At 40.6% G+C, this 27,106-nt stretch overlaps 1 protein-coding gene across 3 annotated transcripts in view; it reads left to right on the forward strand.

The window, feature by feature from the left end:
• Positions 1-27,106, forward strand: part of vps13a (vacuolar protein sorting 13 homolog A) — a 410,927-nt gene that overhangs the window by 54,498 nt on the left and 329,323 nt on the right. For all 3 annotated transcript variants that reach the window (XM_060837965.1, XM_060837981.1, XM_060837974.1), the window contains exons 5-7: positions 10,895-10,996; positions 13,581-13,690; positions 19,719-19,778. In XM_060837965.1, the coding sequence (XP_060693948.1) occupies positions 10,895-10,996; positions 13,581-13,690; positions 19,719-19,778 (272 nt within the window). The remainder of the gene's footprint in view (positions 1-10,894; positions 10,997-13,580; positions 13,691-19,718; positions 19,779-27,106) is intronic.

Genomic DNA, 27,106 nt, shown 5'->3' on the forward strand with positions numbered 1-27,106 from the left:
AGAGTAGAACTACCCTGCCACAACTGTGAGTGACAGGGACATGTGCTAGAGAATGTAGGGTCTTATGAGCAGAGAACAATGTAAAATATTGCAGTCATTGCAAGAGAATAGGACACTTAACTGGTGTGCTGGGAAAAGCATGGGGCATCCTTGAACACCGCGGAACCTCCGGAATCCTGAGGTTAGCAGAGCTGGCAACCAGCTGCCCTCTTTCGTGAGGATGAGGGAGAGGGGCGAATTTACATCCCTGCAGTACAAGGAGGGAGGAAATGTGAAATGTTAGTAGACACAGGAGTGGCCGTATCTATTATCAACTTACTCTTACCCTACACAAATAAAATTATTCCCTAAACTCTGGTAGGAAGAGATAAAACACAAGCATGCCTAAGCAAAACTACCCTCTTTGGGGTGTATATATATTATTTATTTCTATGAAATTCTATGTATGCCAAAATAATGGGCAATGATCTCATGAGAGAATATCATGTTCTAATCCATTGTGCGAAAGGGAAATTGATTTGTCCCAGACAGAACGGTCAAAAGACCGAGATTGGGAAACTTACAAGTCACTTTGAACCTATTAAAGTAGCTACAGTCACCAGTAGGGATTGGAACCTCAAAGCGGGGATTCAGAGCCCTCTACACCTCTGTCCCTGGAGCATGGGCAGATACCAAGTTTGATACAGGTGTAGTTAATATAGACCCGATAAGGGTTCCCGGACCAGAACATAAGCCCCATCGGCAATGCTCAATAAAACCTGAAGCTGAAAAAAGCAGTTGTGGAGAGTGTGAAAGGACTGGTAAAACAGGGAATTCTGAAAGCAACCACAAGTACAACTAATTCCCTGACGTGGCCAGTAATAAAGCCTGATGGGAGCTACAGGCTCACCATTGATTATAAGAGTTAAATAAAATCACTCCCAAATTGCACCCCCATTGTAGCAGACTCCTCTACCATTTCATATGGCCTGGTCCCCGAACAAGATATTTACTGTTTTAGACATAGGGTGTAGACCAGAACCTGTTGGCTTAGTCCCAGAATAAATTCACTTTTACAGTAAGGGACAGGCAGTACACACAGACTCTCTTGCCACAAGGGTTCCACAACTGTCCTACTATTTTTCACAGGGTGATGAGCCCCATTCTGAAGAGGATAGCACTGCTCTCCAATATGTAGATGATCTCCTAATTGCCTCAGACTCTGAGTCAGGACACCAGGAAGCTTTATTTCTAGTATTACAGGAATTGGCGACCACAGGGTTAAAAGTTAGCCCCACAAAGTTACAAATTGGCAAAACACAAGTCTCATACCTGGGATACCTTTATATCCCAGGGACTCAAAGAAATGACCAATGACTGCAAGAAGGCAATCCAACAGATGCCACGACCTGCCACTGTTAGGGGCATTAGCAAGGTCCTGGAACTATTCAACTACAGTCAGAGCTTTATACCAGAGTTCGCAAAATTGGCTGAACCAATCCAGAGATTAATTAAAGGAGGCAAGCCCACCTTGGAACCTGTAATCTGGGGGTCAGAACAGGAGGAGGCATATAGTCAGCTTAAAGCTTGACTCATGTCGGCCCACGGGCTAGGGCTGCTAGATCCCACCAAGTATTTTCATATCCACTGTAACAATGAGGGAGGATTTTACTCTGAAGTGGTCACTCAAGGCCACGGTAGTAGGCGAAGGCCTGTGGGGTTCTACTCTACTACAGAAGGGCCAGTAGTCACCAGGTTGCCCAGGTGCAAGCAGCCTTAGACTGCGCTGCTTGGGCTGTTAGGATTACTGAGGCCCTCGTAATGACAGAGAATGTCATCCTCCACACTAAGCACACCCGAGTAGAGATGCTAAACACGGAGAAGCTGAGTTCCATCTCCAATATGAGAAGGGCAAAGTGGGAGGCAGTTCTTTTACCCCCAAGTCAGTCAGTGGTAATAGTGAGGGATACGGGAGAAAACCCAGCTGAGGGAATTCTAGACACGGGCAACAGCACAGCTGTGGGGATATAGATGGGGATGAGGATAGAGGGAGAGTAAAGGATACCCCCCTAGACTCAGCCAAGGATAGCGTCTTTGTGGATGGGTCATGAAAATACATAGCAGGATTGCCCTGAACAGGATTGGCTGTGGTAAATGATAACTTAGAAACAGTTATGTCTGGGAGGATTGAGGGAAGTCAGTCCACACAGGTAGCAGAACTGGTAACACCCACCAAAGTACTTGAGCTAGTGAAACGAAAAGTCATGAATATATATACAGACAGTCAATGTGCCTTTGGCGTAGTCCATGATTACATGGTGGCATGGGGTAGAAGAAGGTTCACCATTGCAGGGGAACCCCTATCAGACACCAATTAAGAATTCAGGCACGATTGTGTGCCAGTGAACTGCCAAAAGAGACTGCAATAATAAAAATAAAAGCCCATCAAAAGAGAGCCCAGGTTCGCTAAAATTCAAAGGAAACCGGGCAGCTGACCGAGGAGCTCAGAAAGCCCTAGAACAAGAAGCCACTGACGAGGCTGCAATAGCCACTGTTGAATTAACAAAATATGCTATCCAAATTCAGTAGCTACAGGAGGACACCCCACAGGAAAAGCGAGAGAGAGAAACGCAAAGAACAAACCACATATAAGCATGACTGCACCTCCTGATAAAAACAAAGACTTTGACTGGTAACTTTGTTTAACTGCAAAACTGTATAGACTTGTTTGTATTTTATTGTGTTTAAGTGTTGCAACTGTTGGGAGCATGTCAGGATTTGAAGATAACCTCTGCTATAAAACCCTCCTAAGTTTGCGTGGGAACCAAACTGTCTGCTATCCACTGGCACGATCAGTGGAATCCCTATTTGTGGGCACTCTGGTGTGGACCCCTTGCTACCTGTCTACAGTAGACACCTTGGGAACACTGTGTAAGCGGCAGAGAGGAAAGTACAAATGGGGACTCCAGGGTAGATGCATGCAGCTGGGCAGGACCACTGGTTCATGGAACCAGGCCCCCTAGCTTTGGGTAGGGAAGACCCATTTAAAACCTGGTAATTACCCACTCTGTTTCACAGGGCAGGGATGGGAATGCCAAAAAATTACTCGTGTCCAGACACAGTGCAATTACCAGCACTGTTTACTTGCACCTGCGACAAGTAGACGTGCTTGAATGTGCCCATGGGCAGACAATTTGTATGTGGTCAGTGCAATGACACCCATGTCAGCCCTGCCACATGGACATACGCGTTTGATATTTACCAGCTGGGAGAAATACCCAGGGGATCTGGGGCGACATGGGTGGACAGACAGACGGAAGGACAAGACCATGTATGTTACAGAGCAGCAAAGGGATTTGTTTCCCTATTTAAGGGGACTTAAGCGACAGACACTCCCGAACTTCCAAACCTGTTCGTGGTAGTGACAATTGCACCCCTTACTGTACCATGCCTCAGCAGGGGACATGTTCAGAGAAGGATAGTGACCCTCTTCATCAGCTAGGTGTTCTGTGCTGACTGGCAGATTCCTACCACTTTGGGGTTATCAGTAGGATGTGGATTCTTGGGATGTCTATCTTTGGGAGAGGAGGGGAGGTGGGTGGCGCAGCAGGGATTGTCAGCACTAAACACAGACATTACCTGATATGTGGCCTGACTATTTTAGGCAATAATACCACAGAAGTTCTGGAAGCAATTAATACACAGTTAGCTGAACTCAGACTCTACGCACAGCAGACATGTTTTGTGGTAGATTATCAATTAGCAGAGCAAGGTGGAGTTTGTACAATTATTGGTCATAATTGTTATAACAATACAGAAGCCATCAAGAATATCCGAGACCAGCCAGATAAGTTTTGACAGGGAGTCACAGTTATACACAGCTGGCTAAATTGGTTGATAGGTAAATTTTGGGAACCCAATTTGGCACACGAGATAGAATACCAGCATGAGTGCAAGGAGAACTATGAGCCGCAGGTGTTTAAAGCTCTGCTGTAAGGCACTGTTGACAAGAACTGTGCCAGCAGCAAGTGTCAGTACGCAAGAGCTCCCAACAAAATTAGCACTCCATGATACCCCTTGGGAGGAGGAGCTCCCAGAGATGACCTACCTCTACATGTAAATTGAGTGGTCTGCGGAAGATCTCCAGTTTCCCCCCTTTGTGGTCAAGGAGGCGAATTCAAAGTGGGAAATGGTGTGGAGCAGGGTGACACTCAGCACACGGACACACAAGATGGCTGCTGAGCCATAAGTTGGCCACTTGACACACATGATGGTCGCTGGACCACAATATGGAAAGAGACAGCAGAGCAAACACGGATACTGCCTGGGGCTACCAGGATTCCAACACAATGCTCTCACAATCTAGTTGATTAGCTTAATGCAGGTGGGAGAGGGAATACGTGAGTAGCGTATACTGCCCGTTGAAGTGACTGGGTCCAGCCAACACCTTTGGTAGAAATGCTAACTGTTTGATACGGACTCAATAGAAAATGCTAATAGCCAGGGCTGCAGTAATCATCCTTCTCAGGAAGAGCAATTAGAACCCATTACTAGAGCAATGGACTTCCGTGCAGACATTGAAACTGACAATGTCTGCACCAAAATTAACAAAGGCTGTGCTGGAACTGACATGGACTGCACCAAAACTATCAACGATTCTGCAATGTTTACAATAAATTATGTTGCAAAGACAATAACCTCAACATGACCTCCCCTTGATGAAACCATGCTGATTTTTCCCTATTTTATCATATGCTTCCAACTGTTCAAAGATTTCTTCCTTTACAATGGATTCTAAAATCTTACCCATGATTCTTCAGGGACTTATCATGGGAGAGACTAGGACCAGCAGTTATAGTTTCAAGATAAAGGGGCATCAATTTAAGGCTGAGGTGAGGAATTTCTTTTGAGGATTGAGCTATTTTGGAACTCTCTGTAAGGGAAGAGGTGTTGTGTATACTTGAGGCGAAACGAAATAGATTCTTTATCAGTAGGCATATAGAGGGTTATGGGTATAGGGAAGAAAATGGATGTGAGTGTTACATCGGCCGTGATCATACTGTATAGTGGAGCAGACTATAGAGGCTGAACAGCCTACACCCTTTACCATTTCTTATGATTTTATGGTCTGTCTTTGTGTACTTTAATTTCTCAAAAAGCCAGGAGAAAGTCAGGACTGCAGATGCTGGAGGTCACAATTGAAGAGTGTGATATTCCTGAAGAAGTGCTTATGCCCGAAATGTTGATTCTCTTGCTCCTCGGATGCTGCCTGACCAGCTGTGCTTTTCCAGCACCACACTCTTCACCCCTCATAAGGCCAGCCTACACTGAAATCCAATACCAATTCAGCTACATGTGCTCTGCCTTCTACAAACAATAAGTGTTTAACAAGTTAGATGTTAACAAGTCAATAGAGTTCCTAATATACCAATCAGTTGTCACAGCAATTCTCTACTACAATATGACCTGCACTGCATATCATGGGCAGGAACGCTAGAAAAATTCCAATAGAAATCTACCAGTACCTTCTAAACTGGCAACCTCTATCATTTAGAAGGCGCAGAGCAGCAGATCCAAGCGCGCCACTACAAAGTGCTAGTTCTCCTTCAAGCCACACCATCTTTACTTGCTGGTCTTGACAATTGCTGGGTTAAAATTCTGAAGCTTCCTAATAGCAGTGGCTGTATGTACACCCCAAGGACTGCAGAGAATCAAGATGGCTGCTCACCATCAGCTTCTCATCGGTTCTCGGGTTGGGCAATAAATGTTCACCCAGCAAGTAACGCCCACATCCCATAAGTGAATGAGAAGAAAAGTTGCCTCCAGAATTTTCTCTGGATTCACTGGGAAGCCCATTGAAAAAAATGTGGGTATTTTTCTGGAAGCTAGTTCTATAAATATTCAGGAAAAACATCCTGCAAAATCAAGTACAATGGATTGGGAAAAATATCTCCTGCAAGATTCAGTGTTTTCAAATGTAAATGGCCAACATTCCATAGGAGGACAAAGAAAATGTGACAAAAGTGCTCTGAAGCTTTGCCTGAAATGTAGTAGCATTGGCATTAATGACTGGGAGGAGCTTACTACCATTCGAGTGAAATGGTGACAACTTTTCTGTCCAGCCATATTGTGCTTTTGTGTCCAAAGTCTCCCTTTGTTCAGTCCTGGCAGAAAAGGAAATAAAAGTAAGCAAATCATGCACTTTGGATACCACAATGCACATGGAGGATACACCACGAGGTAAAGAATTGATCTACTTAGTCACAGAATTGCTGCAGAAAGTTATAACACTGAGGAGATACCTTTCTTCTAATTGAGGGGCAGTTGATAGTCTTTATTTTTCAGTAGGTTGAATCTGCCCAGAAAATATTTTTATTTCTTTTTGCTTTCTTCACTCATTTGTAATTGATGTTCAAGTAAAAAGTTGTGTTTCACTGCTTCGTCTTATCTAAGTTGTACACTCTTTTGAAGGTTATTCTAAAAGATAAATAGGAGTGGGGATGAGGTAGCTTGGAAAGCTGTAGGTAGATGCAGGTGGGGGTTGACGGTGATAGTTCAGAGGGGAGGGTGGAGTGGAAAAATGGGAAAGAAGTTGGGCAGTTCAAGAGGGCAGTGTTGAGTTGGAGGGTTAGATCTGGTATGAGGTGGGAGGAGGGGAGATGTGGAAACTAATGAAATCAATGTTGATGCTGTATGGTTGAAGGGGCCAAAAGCCGAAAATGAGGCTTTCTTCCTCCAGGTGTTGGGTGGCTTGGATTTGGCAGTGGAGTAGGCCTAGGACTCGTTCTTGCGGGAGCTGAAGTGGTCGGCCACAAGGCGATGGGGTTGTTTGGTGCCTCTGTCCCAGGGATGTTCCTTTGGGATGCCTGCCCACCCTCCGAGGACCCCTTCTTCTGCCGCCAAAATACTCCACTCACTTGAACACTCAAGCGAATGGAGTATGTTCGAGGTAGGAGAAAGGGTCCTTGGAGGGTCAGTGGTTGAACATCTGTGGGACACAAAAACCAAATAACCCCACCGCCCTGTGGTTGACCACTTCAAGTCCCCTTCCCACTCCCTCAAGGACATGCAAGTCCTGGGCTGCCTCCACCGCCAAATCCAAACCACCCAATGTCTGATGGAAGAACGCCCCATCTTTTGTCTTGGGACCCTCCAACCACATGGCATCAAAGTCAGTTTTTCACCAGTTTCCTTGTCTCCAACCCCCACCCCACCCTCATCGCGGATCCAACCCTCCAACTCTGCACTGCCCTCTTGAGCTGTCAATCTTGTTTCCCATCGATCCACTCCACCCCCACCTGCAACTATTGCCTTCCCACCTATCCCACCCCCATCCTTCTACTTATCTCTCAGCTCCATACCTTCCCCCTCAACATTCGTGTTAAAGGGCTTGTGCCCAAAACATTGATTCTCCTGCTCCTTGGATGCCGCCTGACCTGCTGTGATTTTCCAGTGCCACACCATTTGACTCTGATCTCCAGGATCTTCAGTCCTCATTTTGTTCTTGGGACTTGGTTTGTAAGGTAGGTGATTGAAGGTGGAGTAGGGGGACTTTGGGAATTGAGTTTGTGATGATAGAGGGGCCTGCTCAGTGTTACTACAACTTTTGGAACAGCACCTTGATTCCTGCTTGGGACTTGACATCCTTTAGGACTCTATCTTGAGTTTCGTAACATAAGGTAATGAGCATTGTACTCCATTTTGCTACATTCCCCAGCCTCCTTGGCTGTAAGTGTCTTGTTGGGTTTACTCTGTTCAGAGTGGAGCCATTTTTCTCCTTTCTAATACCTAACATTTAAACCTAATTTGCATAACTGTTTTTGCCATTATCACTGCCTTCTTTCTTTTTTTTTGGGTGCCCTCACAATCTGTTCCACTTGCTGCTTCTTGCCTTCTGACAGCAGTGTGAAAACCATCATTTTCCAATTCCTTTCGGTTCAAAGCTGCTTGCTTTCCTTTCTCCATTGGTGCTTCCAGACATGCTGCATTTGTAAAAAATGTCTGATTTCCTGCATCAGTATTTTGCTTTTACACTATTAGAAGTCTTGCTATAGAATTGCTTTTATTACTTACCGAATGTTATGAAACAGTCGAGCATTTGGCCTAAGAGTTTGTTCCTTTTTGTACCTGTCTGTCAATCTCCCTTCATTATTCTATATTTCTCTTTCACCAATCTGTAATATTCTTACATATTGGAAGAAAGTGAGGACTTACAAATTGACATCACTGCCTCAAGTACAAGTTCTGGCTGCGCATTGCCCATCCCAAATCTTCTGTAAAGAGTGCACACATCTGCAGCTGCTGGAAATCTGAAATAAAAACAGCTGGAGAATCTAGGCAGGTCTGGCAGCATCTGTAGGGAGAGAAATAGAGTTAATAGAATCAAGTTCAATGTCCCTTCATCAAAATCTTTTGTAATCTTTAAAGTTCATCTGATCTTGCTCCCAAATCTCTAATATTTAAAATTAGATTATCCTTCCTTCAGATAGGTTTCTCATTGACTAGAAACCATTTCTATCCCAACTTCCAGTCACAATAATCTTAAATACCTCAATCAAATCAACCCTTAATTTTTAGGTCAAACTGAACAATCCTAATTTTTTTCAGTTCTTTTTAATTGTATTTATTTATATCGGGCAAAATCTTTATAAATGTGTAATGTTTCCTTTCCTCTGTGTTACGAAGTTAAAGGCATGTACTCTACCTTTGAAAGAGGAAAACTGGCAAGCACCTGTCATGTGACTAACTGGTAGTTAGACTGTGCTGGAAAATTGAAAGATGCAGTATTTGGCTGTAACCTAGGTACCTGAGTTGTTTTCACAGCAGTTTGCATTTAACCAATCAGTCTAAATTATATCCCAATTACTAAAACCCAATTGAATTTGAATTTTACTGTTTTGACAACATTGAACCAATGAGACGATCTGATGTTTGGGGTATGAAAACAGCAGGTATTTTGGACAGTTAGCCAGAAAGAGCACCAACTGCCGTTGGTCGTCACACTCTCTGTAAAAAGTAGCTTTTGCATATGAAATCGCTTTGCAGCAAAAGACCAAAGGCGGACCAAGATCTACAAACAGAGGAAGATCGACACCGGAGGTGACGACTGCTGTCTGGTTTTGAAAATTGAGTTGCTGTAAATTTAATAGGGGTTTTATTGGATCAGTATATTGTTATAGAGTGGGTGGTAGATAACAAACCTTAAAGAGAAAGGAGGCTTAGAGTTGTAAACAGTTATTGTTTAAGGTTCATTTTAGAGTTAAAGAATAAAATTGTTATTTTTTTCTTCTAAATAGCAGTACTTAGGTAGTTCTTTGTCACTCATACTTTAACAGATTATAAGGCGAGGTGAACTTTTCTTAGTGTTTGGTTTACCACTGTGTCGTAACACTTTTTTTAGATTAGATTCCCTACAGTGTGGAAACAGGCCCTTCAGCCCAACCAGTCCATACTGACACTCCAAAGAGTAACACACGCAGACCTATTTCCTTCTGACTAATGCACTATGGGTAATTTAGCCAATTCACCTGACCTGCACATCTTTAGGCTATGGGAGGAAACTGGAGCACCCAGAGGAAACCCATGCAGATGCAGGGAGAATGTGCAAACTCCACACAGACAGTCTGCCCGAGGCTGGAATCAAACCTGAGATCCTGGTGCTGTGTGGCAACAGTGCTAACCACTTAGCCACTGTGCCGCCCCAGTTAAGATTGCATCTTTATAGTGTAGAGCTCAACTAATTTTCAGTTCTATAATGAAACTAGTTTATGCTTTCTGGAAGTGTCTTCCATTTATGTTTAGGACCCTTCTCAAAACAAAGATTTTGTTGAACTTTTGCACTTTATGAATTACCAGTGAGCTTGGGGATCCCATAACTCCTTAATCTTGTCCAAGGCACTGTTTATTGAGAAATCAGTTGATTTGCAAACCAGTCAACGTTCTTAACTCGTGTTGTATAATTGTGTGTGCACAGTGCATGCATATGAGAGAAATTTGGTATCCTTGCCTTTGTCATGATGACAAGCAAATATATCAATCCAGTTGCTTTTTAGCAATAACAATGTGCTGCAGATGCTGAATATACTTGGCAGCTATGACAAGAAATAGAGTTGATGTTTCTGGTCATGGGGACCCATTAGCCTCTACCCCACTGCATCGTCTGATCTGACAGCTACCCTCCTGGTTTTACTCTCCACTTGCCAGCTTTTCCTCCTGGTACCCTACTCCCTCAGTAAATAAATTCACATCCTACTGGCCTGTCATCTGACCCTTATCCATCTGACATCATTCCGCCCGCCCCTATCCTTGAAATCATATTCTCTTCCCACTAGACATTTGACCCAGATGGTATTATACGACTGGCATTCTAACTCCTCATTCTCTTCTCTTTCTCTTATTCTGTCTTTCCTTTCACCCTATCCCATTACTTTCACCGTACCCATCTGGTACCCAAACATCAAACAACCTATGAATCTTGCTTTGACTGCAACTGTCAAAAGGTCCTGTTTGGACCCGTTTTAATTTCAGAATCATCACTTAGGAATTCCAGGAAGTATCTCAGAATGCAAGTACTGCTGTACATTTCTGCAGGAGCCCTGATGATGATCTCCTTTGAGAATTACTGAGTTCTCTTCTTTAGTTCAAAGAAAAAGGGCAGAATGTTAATCTGCATCACATTGCCATTCCTAGGAAAATCCAGCCCAGTGTTATGTAGGTTGATGGACAAGTTGTTGCCATTGGGCATGATTCATAGCAAGATGCTTCCATGTTAATAGCAAGATTGCTGTGCATCAATGAGATCATTCTCCGAAGTCTTTGGAAGCGCACTTTTTGTCTCCGTCTCAACATGTCTTGCCCACACTCCACTCCCATCCCATCATTTATATATAATTTGTGTTTTCAATTTGTGTTTAAGGTATCCAATATGATGCTGAAAAAGAGGAATTGCAGCTTCAAGAAATAAAACAGAGAGAATTACAAAGAATTGAAGAAGCTAAGCAAAAGGTTGCTGACAAAGGTACTATGAACAGATGTAATGCAGATTTCTTTCATCAGTGCATTATATTTAATTCCTAATCAAGTCTTGTTTTAATTGCCTTTTCCTCTGTATTGCCTCAATCATTGAGTTATGTTTGTAGAAAATCTGAAATGTTTGAAGTCACAACATCGAGATTGTTCACTCCATCGATTTTTGATTAATTTTTGTATTTTCTTGTTTTAAGAATTCTGGCATGTATTTTGTCACTTTAAAAAATTGTTAAATGAGTAGTTTTTAATGAGCAAATTTAAATATTGCGCACTCCTGATTAACAGTGAATTTTCTTTTCCACTGCACTGAATAATCTAAAGTAGCAGGAACAATTTTATGGAGGTAACTTGCATCTTGGCCACAGGCTAGAGATTTGACAAGACAGCATTCTTACCTCTCTTCAGGAAGATCCACTAACTACATGTCTATCTGACAATTAACCAGAGAACTGATCTAAAAATCTTATCTGCCTTCAACCAGCCAGGGGGTTGCATAAAATATCACTCAATCTTTTGATTTTTCCTCACTAAGTGAATATCACTCAATAAACACTCTTTCAAAAATTCTCCCCTACTTTTGCCTATAGCATCTTTTTTTTTGTGATCTTCATGTCCTGATATTGACTTGACTGAGATCATTCACTGTCATGCAAAGTAAATCTTTACTTGAGGTTGTTTCTTAAAAGTCATCATTTTACATGCATTGTATTTAAATGAATTACACTTGCCCTTAAAACCAACTTAAACGCTATAATTAGATTTCTAGTGTCTTCCTCATCAGAGATTTTAAAAAATTACCCTGCCAGTTGAAATATTTTACATTGGACTTCAGCAATTATGATAAATGAAATAAATTTTAAAATCACAATTATATTAAAAAAAAATAACATTTTGCTTGTGTAGAAGTGGGAGAGAAATATAATTTGTGAGGAGCTGTTCTTCAGTCAAATATTCTGCTTTTTAATGTTGCTCCTTGAATTCCACCAAAGACAAATACCTTCTCTGCACGTATGGTGAAGGGAGGAAATGTGTGTTTGGATGAGATTGGTGGAGTTAATCTGGCTGATCTCAAGGCCACCAGGCAGCAGAGTTACAGGAGGTTGGAATAGTGGCTTGGCTTGGCCTGGCCTGGATCAGGTGGAGCTGAACCCTAATGTAAGACAGGCAAGGGACAGTTGATGGTGCTGCAGAATGCCACGCTCGTTGATAACCAATTCATTAATTGGGTGGATGCCACACCTTGTATATACTTATAACTGTATCCCACCCTGACTGTTTGTTTGATTTGCAATAAATAAACAGAAAAACATCTAGATTCCAAATTAAAATATATAATACATTTGTGCATATAATTGTGTTTATATTTGTGAAACCTCTGAAGAAAACCCTAAAAATCCATGAAACGGGTGATGATATTGCTGTTACTGATATCTTAAAAGAGTAAATGAGAATGGAAAAAGTCCTTTAAAACAATGTTACACCCAAAAGTAAAAATATAGTCCTCAAATCTCATGAGCCTTTAGGAAAATAATCTTTTGATCTCTTTACCATGTGCCCCAACTACTGAAGCAGCTTTTCTTGCATCTTGTCACTTGCTGTAAAAATTCAGGAGATGGAAGAAGTGTGCAGAAGCCTGTTTAAAAAAACAAAATTACTTAATAGCCATGACCCAGCTCAGGATAGCGCTTTAATTGATGATATAGAAAGGTGTCAATTGGAGAATTGAAGAGTAGAAGAATCATTTAAGAATTTTGGTTAGTGAATGGTCAATATAGCAATTGGAGGCTAGGGAGTGGGCAAGGCCATTTTAAAATAATGCTGATCGGGCCATATGACCCTAAATGTGACTGGGGCATTGGTTTTAAAACCAATCTCATGTCGCTAAACCAAAATGCAAGCCTCATTGGTAAGTTAATGTTTAAACAAAATGTTAAATGGGGACTTGTTGTGCAAAGGATTCAGTCTGCTGTATTTCTGGTTTGTGTGGATCATTACCACAACCTACATGTATCATTTAGTTGTTGGGAAATTGGAAAATTTCTATGTATGCTTGTGAAAGTGTAAAAGGTTTTGTGCTTCTCTGCTGCAATGCCTTGGTAGTTTATGAACCAAATCTCATTGTAATAGGAAAGCAGTCTCACAAACAAGTGTATATTTTGATATCTAGCTCTGGAACATGAGCCATCTGAAGGGAAGATTAATGTTGAGAGGAAAATATTGACCAGTTATCTTTTTAAGTTATACTTAAATTTTGTAGTGTATTCTAACAAATTTGTAGATCTCAAGGTATTTTAGTTGCAAGCTGTGATAACCATTGACTGGAACTATGTTAACTTAGGTAATTTTTGACAGAAATGAAATCCAATGTGCATGTATGCATTATTGCATAACACATTCCTTGCCGCACGTTAGAACTTAGTAAATGTTTTAGTAGCTTTCTGATGGTGATTGATGGATTTCCTTTGTGCCAGAATGTACACAGAAAATTCAAGTTTTAAAAAAAATTATGCTGACAGGAAAAATATGAAATGTGATCATGTGGTAACTATTATTAAAATTGTTACCTTTTACAGAAAATCCCAAAGAAGGGAAGCAAGATACCTTCATTGAAAAGTTAATTACGCAAGTTATTAAGAATTTGCAGGTTAAAATTACCAATGTCCATATCCGCTATGAAGATGACGTGAGTATTTAGCTTGTTTTATTTAAATACTATGCTTTTACAATGACATTTTTTATACTGTTAAAAATCTATGCATTTGAGATATTTGCACAAAAGAAATTTTATCTCGTGAAGATCACAATATCTTTTCAGTAATACAAACGTTGTGAATTAACTTAGTTACAGTCGTGGACAACCAGCAGAGTCCTCCAATTTTCCTTGTCTTGTTTCCCTGCAAGATGTAAATTTTACTGAGATCAAAACCTCTAGAGCAGACTTAAACCAGCATGTATTGCACTGCAGGGCCTATGCAACTGAGCTCACTGAGCTTTCTGATGGGCAAAAAGTTTCGGTGACTGAGTAGTCTCAGTTCTGAACCTGAAATGAGTTGTGGTTTTTTTTGATGAAAGGTGTTTTTCTTTGTGCTATTATAATAACTAGATATTTCTGTTGATAAAATATTGTGGAGGAAGCATGGAAGTCCCTGAATGGGTGAATATGTGTTAAAAAGAAAGCTGACACAAAAGTAATGTAAAGTTTCCTTATCAAGCTTTTAACAGTCTAAATTTGTTATTCCTGAATGACATTCTCAAAACTTCTGAAGGAATGTCATATTAGGAAGCTACATCTTCATGTGCACATATTGCTATCTCAGAGGGTTATGAGCACAGGGGAGGGAAAAATCGGTACAACATTTTGAATCAGAGTTCTGAAGTGGAGTAATATTGGGCTTGAAGTGTTGGCTGTTTCTTCTCTGCAACACTGTTTTTGTTTTAGATATCCAGCATCTGCAATATTTTGCTTTTATTATGAGAACACAGCTCTGCATCAGTTCTCAATCTTAGGACAATAAGTTTGCCAGTGACACCAAAATTGGAGATGTAGTTGATAGCAAAGAAGGTTACCGCAGATTACAAGGGGATCTTGATCAGAAAGGCCAATGGACTGAGAAGTGGCAGATGGAGTTTAATTTAGATAAATGTGAGGTGCTGCATTTTGGGAAAGCAAACCTTAGCAGGATTGTACACTTTGTTATTGTCCTAGGGAGTGTTGCTGAACAAAGACATCTTGGAGTGCAGGTTCATAGCTCCTTGAATGTGGAGTCTCAGGTAGATAGGGTAGTAAGAAAGGTTTTTGGTATGCTTTCCTTTATTGGTCAGAGTATTGAGTACAGGAGTTGGGAGGTCTTGTTGCAGCTGTACAGGACATTGATTAGGCCATTGTTGGAATATTGCGTGCAGTTCTGATTTCCTTCCTTTCGGAAAGATGTTGTGAAACTTGAAAGGGTTCAGAAAAGATTTAACAGGATGTTGCCAGGGTTGGAGGATTTGAGCTATAGGGAGAGGCTGAACAGGCTGGGGCTGTTTTCCCTGGAGCGTCAGAGGCTGAGAGGTGATCTTCTAGAGGTTTATAAAATCATGAGGGGCGTGCACAGGGTAAATAGACAAAGTCTTTTTCCCTGGGGTGGGGAAGTCCAGAACTAATGGGCACAGGTTTAGGGTGAGAGGGGAAGGATATAAAAGAGATCTAAGGGGCAACTTTTTCACTCAGGGTGGTACGTGTATGGAATGAACTGCCAGAGGAAGTGGTAGAGGCTAGTACAATTGCAACATTTAAAAGGCATTTGGATGGGTATATGAATAGGAATGGTTTGGAGGGATAGGGGCCGGGTGCTGGCAGGTATGGACCAGATTGAGTTGGGATATCTGATCAGCATGGATGAGCTGGACCATGCTGTATGACTCTTAAATTATCTGGATATCTTTATTTGGATATAACGTTAACATGACATTTCAGGAAGGTGCACACAAGTTATCACATGATGCTAATGTCATGAATGTGAAAGAAGAATCCTATCCTACCAGATCTGTGATCATCAATGAAGTAGTGACACTTGCTGTTAAACTCATTGACAGCTTCCCAAAACTATTTTTCCAGATGTTTGTTCAAATACTTGCTCTAATTCAGCATGGCTCCTTGTGCAATGCATCTGAGATTCTGAGATCAAGGTATGCAATAGTGAGGCTATTCAAGCAATCAGATTGTGGCGTTTGAGAATTCTTTAGAGTCTGAGCCAAGAAGTTTGAAGCAGGTTTAAATCCTGTACTGCATAGTTTGGAAGGAGAAAGAAATGGGTTTGAGAGAAACAGGAGTCACATGAATAATGTTAAAAATTATAAAGAAAACCATTAACTTATGAAGGAATGAAATTCCATACTTCACAAAATAATGTAATTTTCAGAGCTAGAGAGCTGATAGATGTTCACCTATTCCTGGTTGCATCAGTCGTCATGTTTTCTTTTGAGCAAATACTCCAAATTCACACCACTGTGTTGATATCAAGCCTGGTGGAAGGGGATATCTCAAGAGCTCAACAACCAGTATTTTTTTAATTTCACTCGCATATGGTGTAGATTACTCTCCAAGTTACTTGAGCTTCTTTATTGCAATTTCCAGGCCAGGAATTACTCATGGGCTATAATTTTTATAGGTATGAGTCTTGATGTGTGATTTAAATCTGTTGTTATAGTTACTCAGTTTTGGTTTTTCACCATGGGCTGAATTTTCCCACTTGAAATTAAAGGCAAGATCATAGGTTTCCTAACTGATGGTGAATGAGAAATTGAGGTTTCAGTTAGTGGCAACACTCCTTTCTGTGTGAACAGCCCTGGCAGGAAGGGGCTGCCTTGAGATGTCTCCTCCTACCTGTTCCTACTTCTGCCTCTTAGCTGGTCACTGGTGCAAGGCTGCAGCAGATCACCGCAAATCTCAATGTCTGCTCAGTCGAGCATTGTGGTTCATTGAAATGGGTGTTCCAGATGAAGTGATGACTTAACACACCACTAATCTACTATGTTAAGTTTTGCGTAGCAGTATGCTTAATTGTATTCAGGCAGATCACATGAATAGGCTGCACACTGGAATCACTAGATATTTGGCCAACAGCCTCTCTTTTATAGTATTTGATTTTTTGTAATCATTTGTACTCAGTTCAGTTAAAAGCTTTGTTTACAAGCAGTACAGGCTGGCCATAGTAAGCGAGGACATATGGATCATATGGATCATAGGGTGCTTAGAGTGAGGCATACAGGTTACACTGCACAGGAGGTGTGTGAAGCAAGATCAGCATTTAACAAGATCAATATTATTTGAAGTTAGAAAGTCCATTAACCAATCTAAAAATGGCAGGGAAGAAGCTCTCCTTGAACCGATTGGTGCAAGTGATCAAGCTTCTGTATCTTTTGCCTGACAGAAGAGGTTGTAGCAGAGCATTACCTGGGTGGGAGTGGTCTTTAGTGTTGGTGGCCTTTCTGTGGCAACGAGAAGTGTAAATGAAGCCCGTGGTGGGATGGGGGGTGGGGGTTTGGGGGAAGATGGTTGGCTTTCACAATGGTCTGGATTGTGCACACAACTTTCTGTAGTTTCTTAACGGTCCTGGGCAGAGGAGTTGCTGTACTATTATGCACCTGTATAGAATGCTTTCTATGGTGCATCTGTTGAAGGTGCTATTGTCCTTTTGGCTCCAATGGTGACTTGAATATATTTGTATCAGCAGACTTGCATGACACCTCATTGTGATAGTGTGCTGGAAATCAAGCCCTGCTATTTATTCCTGGAATTGTCAGAAACTTGGAGAAAAATTATCAAAATATTCAAAATCCCTGGAGTATTCAAACTTGTCTGATAGATGCGTAATAACAGAGACAACAGACCAGCTTTTTGAACTTAACAAGAGTCACTATTTCTTCTAAATAAATAGATTCTAACCACAAGTGACCAACTATGAGCTTTTGACATGAGTTCCAAACCCCCACCAACCACCTCATAAAGTTGTTATGTTATCTGAATGGAGATTGGACAGGAAACGTGCAAGAGACTTTGGTGTCCTTCATGTACATATTGCTGAAAGTAGGCATGCAAATACAGCAGGCAACAAAAAAGGCAAACAGTGTGTTGGCTTTCATAGCAAGAGAATTGGAGTACAGGAGCAAAGATGTTTTGCTGCAGTTACATGTGTCCTTGGTGAGACGACACCTAGAATATTGTGGCCTTTTGGTCTCCTTATCTGAGGAAGAATTCTCTGGCTAAGGAGGGAATGCAACAAACTGCTGACTTATGAAGAGTGAATGGATTAGTTAGAACAAAGAACAATACAGCACAGGAACAGGCTCTTTGAGACTCCATGCATATTGCCTTTCCATACTAAAACTGTCTTCACTTATAGAATGTGTATCCCTTTATTCCCTTCCTATTCATATTTTCACTGGTGTTTAGAAGAATGAGGTTGCATCTCAAATCCTTAAAATTCTAACGGAACTAGATGGGTTAAATGCAGGAAAGGTGAAGCTGGTCGACCAGTGAATCCAGAACCAGTGGTCCCAGTCCAAGGATATGAGGTGGGCCATTCAGGATGGAGAGGAGATGAAGTTTATTCACTGCGTGGTGAGCCGATGGAATTCTATCACAGGAAACTTAGTCAAAATTTTGAAGATTTTCAAAATAAGATGTTGCCTGAACTGCTGTGCTTTTCCAGCACCATTCTAATCTAGACTCTGATTTCCAGCATCTGCAGTCATTGTCTTTGCCTGTTTGGACATTGGCCCAGCAAGTCCACACTGAACCTCAGAAGAGTGACCCACACTGACTCATTCTCCTACCCTATTATCTATATTTACCCCTAACCAATGCACCTAACCTACACATCTCTGAACACTATGGACAATTTAGCATAGCCAATTCACCTAACCTGCACATCTTTGGATTGTTGGAGGAAACTGGAGGAAATCCACGCAGACACAGGGAGAATGTGCAATTCTGCTTGAGGCTGGAATCAAAACCCAGGTCCCTGGTGCTGAGCCGCAGTCCTGCTGGTGCTGTCTATCAAAGACTGACACTCTTACCTCTAAATTCTGGAATGTTCCTTTTTCCACATTTGATCTAGGTTGTTGGAGTGGGACCAAAACTCAGCAGTTGATAAATGCTGCTTGATAGCACTGTCAATGATGTTTTGCATTGAATATAAAAACTTTGAATATTTATCATTGGCTGATGGAACAGAAATGGTTGGATTCAGTTTTTTTGATTCTGTAAGTCATTACTGCATTTGAAATGGAATGTATGCTACATGCATCTTAAGAGAAACTGGTTTTGTGCAGGAACTTTGAATTTAGCAATGAAAATTTCAACATCAACCACAATGCTCCTGTAGCCTTTTGCAATTTTAAATGATTATTATATGTTTTAAATTGTGGAATTGTAGCAAAAGCTAAAGAAATCAATTTGCAGCTTAAAGGTAGGTTTTAAATTACCACTGAAAATGTGTTGCTGGAAAAGCGCAGCAGGTTAGGCAGCATCCAAGGAACAGGAGAATCGACGTTTCGGGCATAAGCCCTTCTTCAGGAATCCTGAATTCCTTGGATGCTGCCTAACCTGCTGCGCTTTTCCAGCAACACATTTTCAGCTCTGATCTCCAGCATCTGCAGTCCTCACTTTCTCCTCTTTAAATTACCATTTCAAATAATAATGATGTGGGTTCCATTCTGCTGCGAATAGGCATTCAAATGTGAGGTGGAGGGTGTTGGAGGATTGAGCTCAAAGTTGGCATTACTGGCATCAAATTAGGTGGTGCAGTTTTCTTGCTCTGCACACTACCAGAGTGTCACTGAGTAATTAAGATGCTTTCCCTGATATGACGTCCATGCAGTTGTGAAATTATTTTTTAAGGTCAACAATAGATCAGCTGTGATTTTATAAAATGTTAACACTGGCTTGAGGGCCTGAATGGGCCACTCCTGCTTCTGTTTCTCATGTTCAATGATTGCATCTGTTTTGGGCACTGTAGTCTTGCCTGCCATCTTTTCCAAATCTGATTTTTGTTCTCTCTAATTTCAAAGAAGACAATGACACAAATATTTTAAGTAATGTAGTTCACTTCAATGTAAAGAGAACTGCTATTAAATGAAATTTAAGTGATAACTACTATAACTTAGTTTTGTGTAGTGCTTTTTCTAATTGAAAGTTAATTTCATAATTCTGTTCTTATTTGCAGATCACTAATCCAAACTCTCCATTGTCATTTGGAATTTCACTTCAGAACTTGAGTCTTGAGGTAATGTACATTTTTTATCTTTTAATTCCTTCATTAGTCAGATCTTTATTGTGATACTTATGCCTATTGAGTCAAAATACTTTGGATTCAGGGTCTACTATAAGACTTAAGCTTTTAATCTAGCTTGAAGCTTCAATCTAGCACAGCAGGAATTCTCACTGTTAGGTAACCTTTAGAGATGGTGATACATTGAGGTCACCGGACTTGAAACATTTAACTGTTTGCTTTTCTTTCTGTAGATGCTACTAGATGTGCTGAGTTTCTCCAGAACTTTGTTTTTTTTTCACAGATTTCCAGTATCCACAGTTCTTTGTTTTTATAATAATAAATTGAGGCCCTGTCTACTGTCTCATTAAGGAAGATTCCATGGACTGGAAAGACTTTAGAGTGTCCTGGCTAAACTTTTATCCCTTTATCAATCCTCATAAAATTAGAAAATTCATTAATGTATTTCATTACTGTCAAGGGACCTTAATGTGAGCAAGTTTGCTGCCATATTTTCTTTCTTTTACAAGTAATTACATTTCAAAAAACACTGAATTGGCTCTGATGTTATTGGGCTGCCCTTAGGCTGTGCTATATGAGTCCACTCTGTCGTTCTTGACCATTTCTCCCCACCTTAAATCATTGAAGTAGTATTTATTTAATAGTTGACCAAACTGTCCTTGTTCATGAAGTTTATTGGTGTTTTATTTCAGCTGTAACTAGTTAGGACTCCTTTATGAGAGCTATCATATTAATGGTACTCTCTGTCTCAAGTTGCCTTTTAACGACCTCACTCTCTCTTACTCAATCTTTTGGCTTGATCAATCCAGCTACTATAAAGTAAGTACAGCTTTATGCAATTAACTAGACCTCTCTCTCTCTTTTTAACCACAACCGTTATGAATGGTTTCTTTCTTATCTCTTGCTCCTTGTTCTTCGGTTCTTCATGACCGTTTTGTTCTTTTTCCGAAAACCGAAATTTGAAATTAGGCAATAGCTTCTGACGTTTATATAAGAAAAAAGGATGTGGACATCACTGGCTAGACCAGAATTTGCTACTCATCCATAATTCACCCTGAGCATAGTGGTGAATGACCTTTTTGAATTCTGCCCTCCACAGTACAATTAAGAATGGAATTACAGAATTTTAGACATTTCATAACGAAGGAACAGTACTCTTGTTCCAAGTCAAGAAGATATGTATCTGTAAAGAAATTGCAGGTGTTTCCCATGCACCTACTGTCCTTGTCCTTCCAGGTCAGTAGTCTCCAACATTTAAACGTGAGAGGACTTCATTGAATTTAAGTGTAACCCAAAATTTAACACCAAGAAAATATAAACAGTCTATTTTTGGTACCATAAAAACCTACTCACCAAATCGGTGATATTTTCTGTAGTGACTTGATACTTTGAGTTGAGATGAATAGTTGTATACAAACCATCAAATGGCTATTGGAGGTATATGGAGCTAATGTAAGCAACGTAGGATGTCACAAGTGGGTATGTTTCTGTGTTTGATTCCCCCACATCACTGACCCTCGACCTGACTTTCAGTTCAATATCATTTTGTATAGTAATTATCTGTATTGTTATGGATCAGGCAGACCCCCCTCAAAACATATTAAGAAGGTAGATTAAACCCTAATGTTTTCTTATTTTAAAGTTAAAGGTGAGGTCCTATATTCCAGATGCAGTTTGATTTATCAAGCTGCTTGATGTTAAACAAAACAATTCATTCAAGCACTGTAGTTAAAATACCAGAAAAAAGGAAGTTAGAATAACTTAACTGTATTGGCAAACTTAACAAAATAATAGGTTATTTTGTTACTAAACAGTAATTGTTCGAATATAGCAACTTGCCATAAGCGCACCCTTGGCAAAAGGTAAATTCAGAAACCGATTGTCTCATATGTAGTCCAGGAGGAAAGAACGTGGAAAGAACCATTCTATGTGTGTGTGTGTGTAGCGCAGCTGGGAGAGATTCACTGCCTTCCAACCCAGCTAACAGCTCAACAGCAACTGCTGAAAGCTAAATAAAAGTCCTGGATCTGAGGGCTTGACCATACTCATTCAGGCTGCTTCTATTGTTCCAATATTTTCAAAAAAAAAACAAGGCCTCACAAGTGATCTAGCTTCTCGTAGACTGCTCATCATCTGTCCTCCAAGTTCTCTAAAAGAAACCAGGACAAAACACACCTCTTACAGCCACAGCATAGTCACAATATCATCTTCATTGTTTTGTTCTCGATGGAATTTGGTAATCAATCCACCAATGTCTGTTTGAAGGAATGAATTTGTGAAAAACATAATGATTTATTCCACCACATCGAGTTTGTGAATTTATCTTCTAACTTAAGAGGTGCAAAGACATTTTCTGGGTAGAAGCTTTTTTTGTTTCCTCCCCCCCGCCACTAGTGTTCCCTCCATACTAAATGTTGTAGTTTTTTTTCATGGGTAGGACCACAGACCCAGTTTCAAAGGGAATGCTTATGATCATATTGTCTGCCCTTTCTTTGCCATTGCCAGTTAAGCTAATTCAGTTTTGTCTGTAAAGAATTTGAAGTTGAGCAACCATGCATTGTCTGACTGCTCACTACGCACTTATTCCTCGGTTTAAAGAAAGTAACAATTTATCTTGACTTAACCACTTCATGTCAGCATCAATGTTTAGTGCACTGTTAGTAGTATAGACATGATGAAGTAAGGGTATAAACAAGCACTGCTGAAGGGCTGATGCTCTGTTTACAGTCTTAATATTCTAAGAAATGAATCCCACACTTTACTTGCAAATCCTTATTGGTGGTTTACACACTACCAATTGATGAAGGAATAAATTATGCAGAACACAACAAAGCCTGCATTTACACCAAACTTCAGTTGTGATATAAACCAGTTTCTTAATGGATATGTGGTTCTTAAGCCCATAGCTTTTGGATTTGTTGTAAGTATTCTCAGCCCTTGCTTTTTCTTATGCGGCATTAGGGTGAAAAGATCTTTAGTTGTTATGACCTCTTTAAAGAAAAGAAATTGCTGACAAGAACAATCAACTGGCACTCCGTCTTTAAATCCTGCTGTCATTGCTGAAAGATGTTATCATCCAAAGATCCCACTCATCTTGCTATTGTGGAAACACTAAATGGCATGCACTGGATTATTGTAATTATTTCTTCTTTGTTCTTAAACTTTGAATAAAGAGTCAGCTGCCACAGTCATTGTTGCTTTAATTACTTTGCATTTGTGAATAACTTATTGAGTTTTACCAAAAGGTAGCAAATATGAAATAATGTTTCAGTGCAGGCCTTACCATTTTGCTGCTGGTTTTGAGATAAAAGGCTGTCCAGCTTGGAAATTGACTTTCAACTTGTTAGCTCTTGGTCCAAAACGTACTGTTCTAAGGAAAACTGGCCTTGAATTTACTGTGCTATGTTGCATTGTTCCAAATTGCCCTTTTAACTTCTCAATATACTTTGACCTGGAAAGCAAATGCTGTTTTATAGTTGGGAGCAAATTCATTTTCCTAATCTGCATGGAAGTTGTATGTTTTCAGTTTCTTTTGAAATAATCCAGGCTCATCTCACATAATTTACTATTCAGAATTGTATTTCAGTTTTATTTTCTTAAAACAAAAACAATTTAGTACTAGCTGCTAGCCTCCAATGGAGAACATATATTGGGTTAAAGATATATGCTACACATGATAAACAACTGAATGTACAGGCTTTTTTTAAAAACTAGGATTTTAAAATGGTTCACCATCATGGTTGTTTGCAAGTACGAAGACTGAGTCTTAAAATTGACCTTGAAAGCTGCTCTGCCTTGCTTTGCACTTGCTTCATTTTTGTGGTTCATGACAGTACTCTGCCACTGGTCATGCAGCAGGTAGGCTCCTGGATTTAATCTTCTGGACCATCCAGAATGTCGTTGCCTGTTTGAGTGAAGGCATGGGATGTCAATTCTGTGTTATTTATTTCCAAAGCCTGGGTGTGTTTCCATCACCCACGAATTGGATGTGGGTCATGGCAGTGTTACCTGTAATTTTTCTTCATCCTGAACGAACCTCTGAGCTCTGTGCCTGACAGAGATGTCTGGAAGCAGAAACATTGTGCCACTTTAATGATTAATTTGCACACACAGTTTGGAGGAACCATGGGTGGTGTATGAAGGTATGAAGGACAGTGCTCTACTGTTAGATACTTTGCAATTGACTGGTTAATCACAATGTATGGGTTGGAGACCATGGGTCTAGGTTATGAATATAGAATGAATGATCTCTAAGCTGCTGCTTAAACTCAGCAAGTAGTCAATTGCTTATAGATTGTTGACTGCCAACTTAAGGTAACGAATCATGATCCCATGATTTCCTCCCACCTCCTCCAAAAAAAACACTTAAAGGGTAACTTTCAAGAGAACATATCATAAATTTTTCCACAGGCATGTATGGTGGAAAATAAATTTAAAATAGAGTAAAATTATTATTGGATGGTATAATCACCTCATTTAAAAAAAAAAGACACTGAAGTTTTCAAATCAATAGGTTATAGCAAGTTTACCAAAGAAAATCATCAAGTCATAGGGAATCACTTGCTTGAGATACTGCTTTCTTCTGGGGTACTGAAGTAAGCTAGAAAGTACACTGTTAAGGCCAAGTTAAAAATCTCACAACACAGGTTTATTTGGAAGCAGTAGCTTTCTGAGTGCTGCTCCTTCATCAGGTGGTTAACATAGAAAATAGAACTTTACAACACAGTACAGGTCCTTCGGCTCTTGATTTTGCACCGACCTGCAAAATTAATGTGTTGCCCATCTAACCTACACCATTCCATTATTACCCATATGTATGTTCAATGCCTGTTTAATCTCATAGCATCAGTGAGTCTACTATTGTTGCAGGCAGCCCATTCCACACCCCTACTACTCTCTGAGTAAAGAAACTACCTCTGATATCTGTCCTAAATCGATCACCCCTCAATTTAAAGCTATGTCCCCTCATGTTAGCCTTCACCATCCGAGGAAAAAGATTTTCACTGTCCATCCTATCTAACCCTCTGATGATCTTAAACGTCTCAATTAAGTCACCTTTCAAACTCCTTCTCTCCACCAAAAACCGCCTCAGTTCTCTCGGCCTTTCCTCGTAAGACCTTCCTTCCATACTAGGCAACATCCGAGTAAACCTCTTCTGAACCTTTTCCAAAGCTTCCACATCCTTCCTATAATGCAGTGACCAAAACTGCACAAAATACTCCAGGTGCAGCCTTACCAGTGTCTTGTACATTTGAAACATGACCTTGTGCCTCCAACAGTCAACCCTCCTACTAATTAACGCGAACACACCATATGCCGCCTTAACAACCCTCTCAACCTGGCTGGCAACTTTCAGGGCTTTATGCACCTGGACACCGAGATCTCTCTGTTCCACACTGCCAAGAATTTTACCATTAGCTCAGTACTCTGCATTCCTGTTACTTCTTCTGAAGTGAACTACCCCCACTTTTCCGCATTTAACTCTCTTTGCCACTTCTCAGCCCAGCTCTGCATCTCATCTCTGTTGAAATTGAATTATCTATGAATTTATATTGCTATAAATTTTGTATCTTAAGATCTTCTACTCCACAACCACCTGATGAAGGAGCAGAACTCCCAAGGCTAGTGTTTCCAATTAAACCTGTTGGACTATAACCTGGTGTTGTGTGATTTTTAACTTTGTACACCCCAGTCCAACACTGGCACCTCCTAGTCATAACTGTTCAGGCACGTTGAATAAATCTGTCTTTCCCAAGTTTCTGATTTGTAGTTTCAGTCTGTCTCAATGTTTTTTGTTTTGTTGCTATCACCTTCCAGCTCAGCACTGCCCTCATGACCTGTCCTACTTGTCCATCTTCCTTCCCACTTATCCGCTCCACCCTCCCCTCTGACCTATCACCATTACCCTCACCTCCATCTGCCTATTGTACTCTCAGCTACCTTCTCCCCAGCCTCACCTTTCTCCCATTTATCTCTCCACCCCTGAAGGTCCCAGCTTCATTCCTGATGAAGGGTCTTTTGAAGCATTGATATTCCTGCACCTCTGATGCTGCCTGATGTGCTGTGCTTTTCCAGCATCACATGCTCGACTCTAATATGCGAGGTTCATAAACCTTATAACAACAGGGAAGAAGCTGTCCTTAAATCTGTTGATATATATTTTCAAACTTCTTTAACTACTGCCTGATGGAAGAGGTGGAAGAGAATATAACCAGGGTGATACTGGTCTTTGATTGTGTTGGCTGGTTTTCTGAGTCTGGAGGAAGTGTACAGTTAATCAATGGAAGGTAGGCTGGTTTTCATGATGGGCTGGCCTGTTTCACAATTCTGCAATTCCTCATGGTCTTGCGTAGAGCAGTTGACATACCATGCTGTGAAGCATCCAAATAGGATGCTTTCTATCGGCAAGTATTGGTGGCATTGTTGCATCTTTTTGACATAGATGGACCAGGCTTGATTATTGGTGATATTCCTCAAAGGAACTTGAAGCTCTTGATCACCTTCATCTCAGCCCTATTGATACAGGCTGGGGTGTGTCCTCCATGATCACCTCCATCATTTTGATGCTATTGAGGGAGAGATGGGTGTCTTTGCACCATGCCATTAAGCTGTCTATCTCTTACCTGTACTCTGTCTACACTACAGTGGTGTCATCAAATCTGTAAATGGAGTTAGAGCTAAATTTGGCCAAACAGTCATAAGTGTGTAAGGAGTATAATAAGGGGTGTAGTATGTAGCCTTGAGGTGCACCGATGTTGAGGATTATTCTGGAGGAGGTGTTGCCGCATATCCTTACTAATTATGTTCTGCAGGTCAGGAATTTGATCCAGTTTCAGAGGAGGTAACAGAGTCCAATATCTTAGAGTTTGGAAATTAGCTCAGCCTTCATGTTTCCAACAAAACTTAAGTCAATAAGTAGAAATCGGGCATAGGTATCCTTGTTAGCCAAACGTTCCAGGGATGAGTGTAGGCCCAGAAGATGGAGTATGCTGTGGACCTATTGTGACAGTAGGAAATCATAATGATAGAGGTCAGATCCACTGGGCATTTTCATTAAGGCTCATTGCCTAATTTTACTTTGTCACGAGGAATCATGATCACCATTGACAGGTTCATTTGAGGCATTCAAGATGGTATTGCATGTTTATTTAAATAGAACCAATGTGCTGAGCACTATATCAAAATGCTCAGAAGAAGTGCAGACAGTCAGCTGAATGGCCATCTTAAGCGATTATTCACTTCAGTCATTAAGATTCATAGATTTCCTGTTCAACTTGTCACTTATTTATTACTCATCTGTAAAATCTACAACGTGTCACATT

This window comes from Hemiscyllium ocellatum, chromosome 2, assembly GCF_020745735.1.
Source record: "Hemiscyllium ocellatum isolate sHemOce1 chromosome 2, sHemOce1.pat.X.cur, whole genome shotgun sequence".
Lineage (NCBI taxonomy): Eukaryota > Metazoa > Chordata > Chondrichthyes > Orectolobiformes > Hemiscylliidae > Hemiscyllium > Hemiscyllium ocellatum.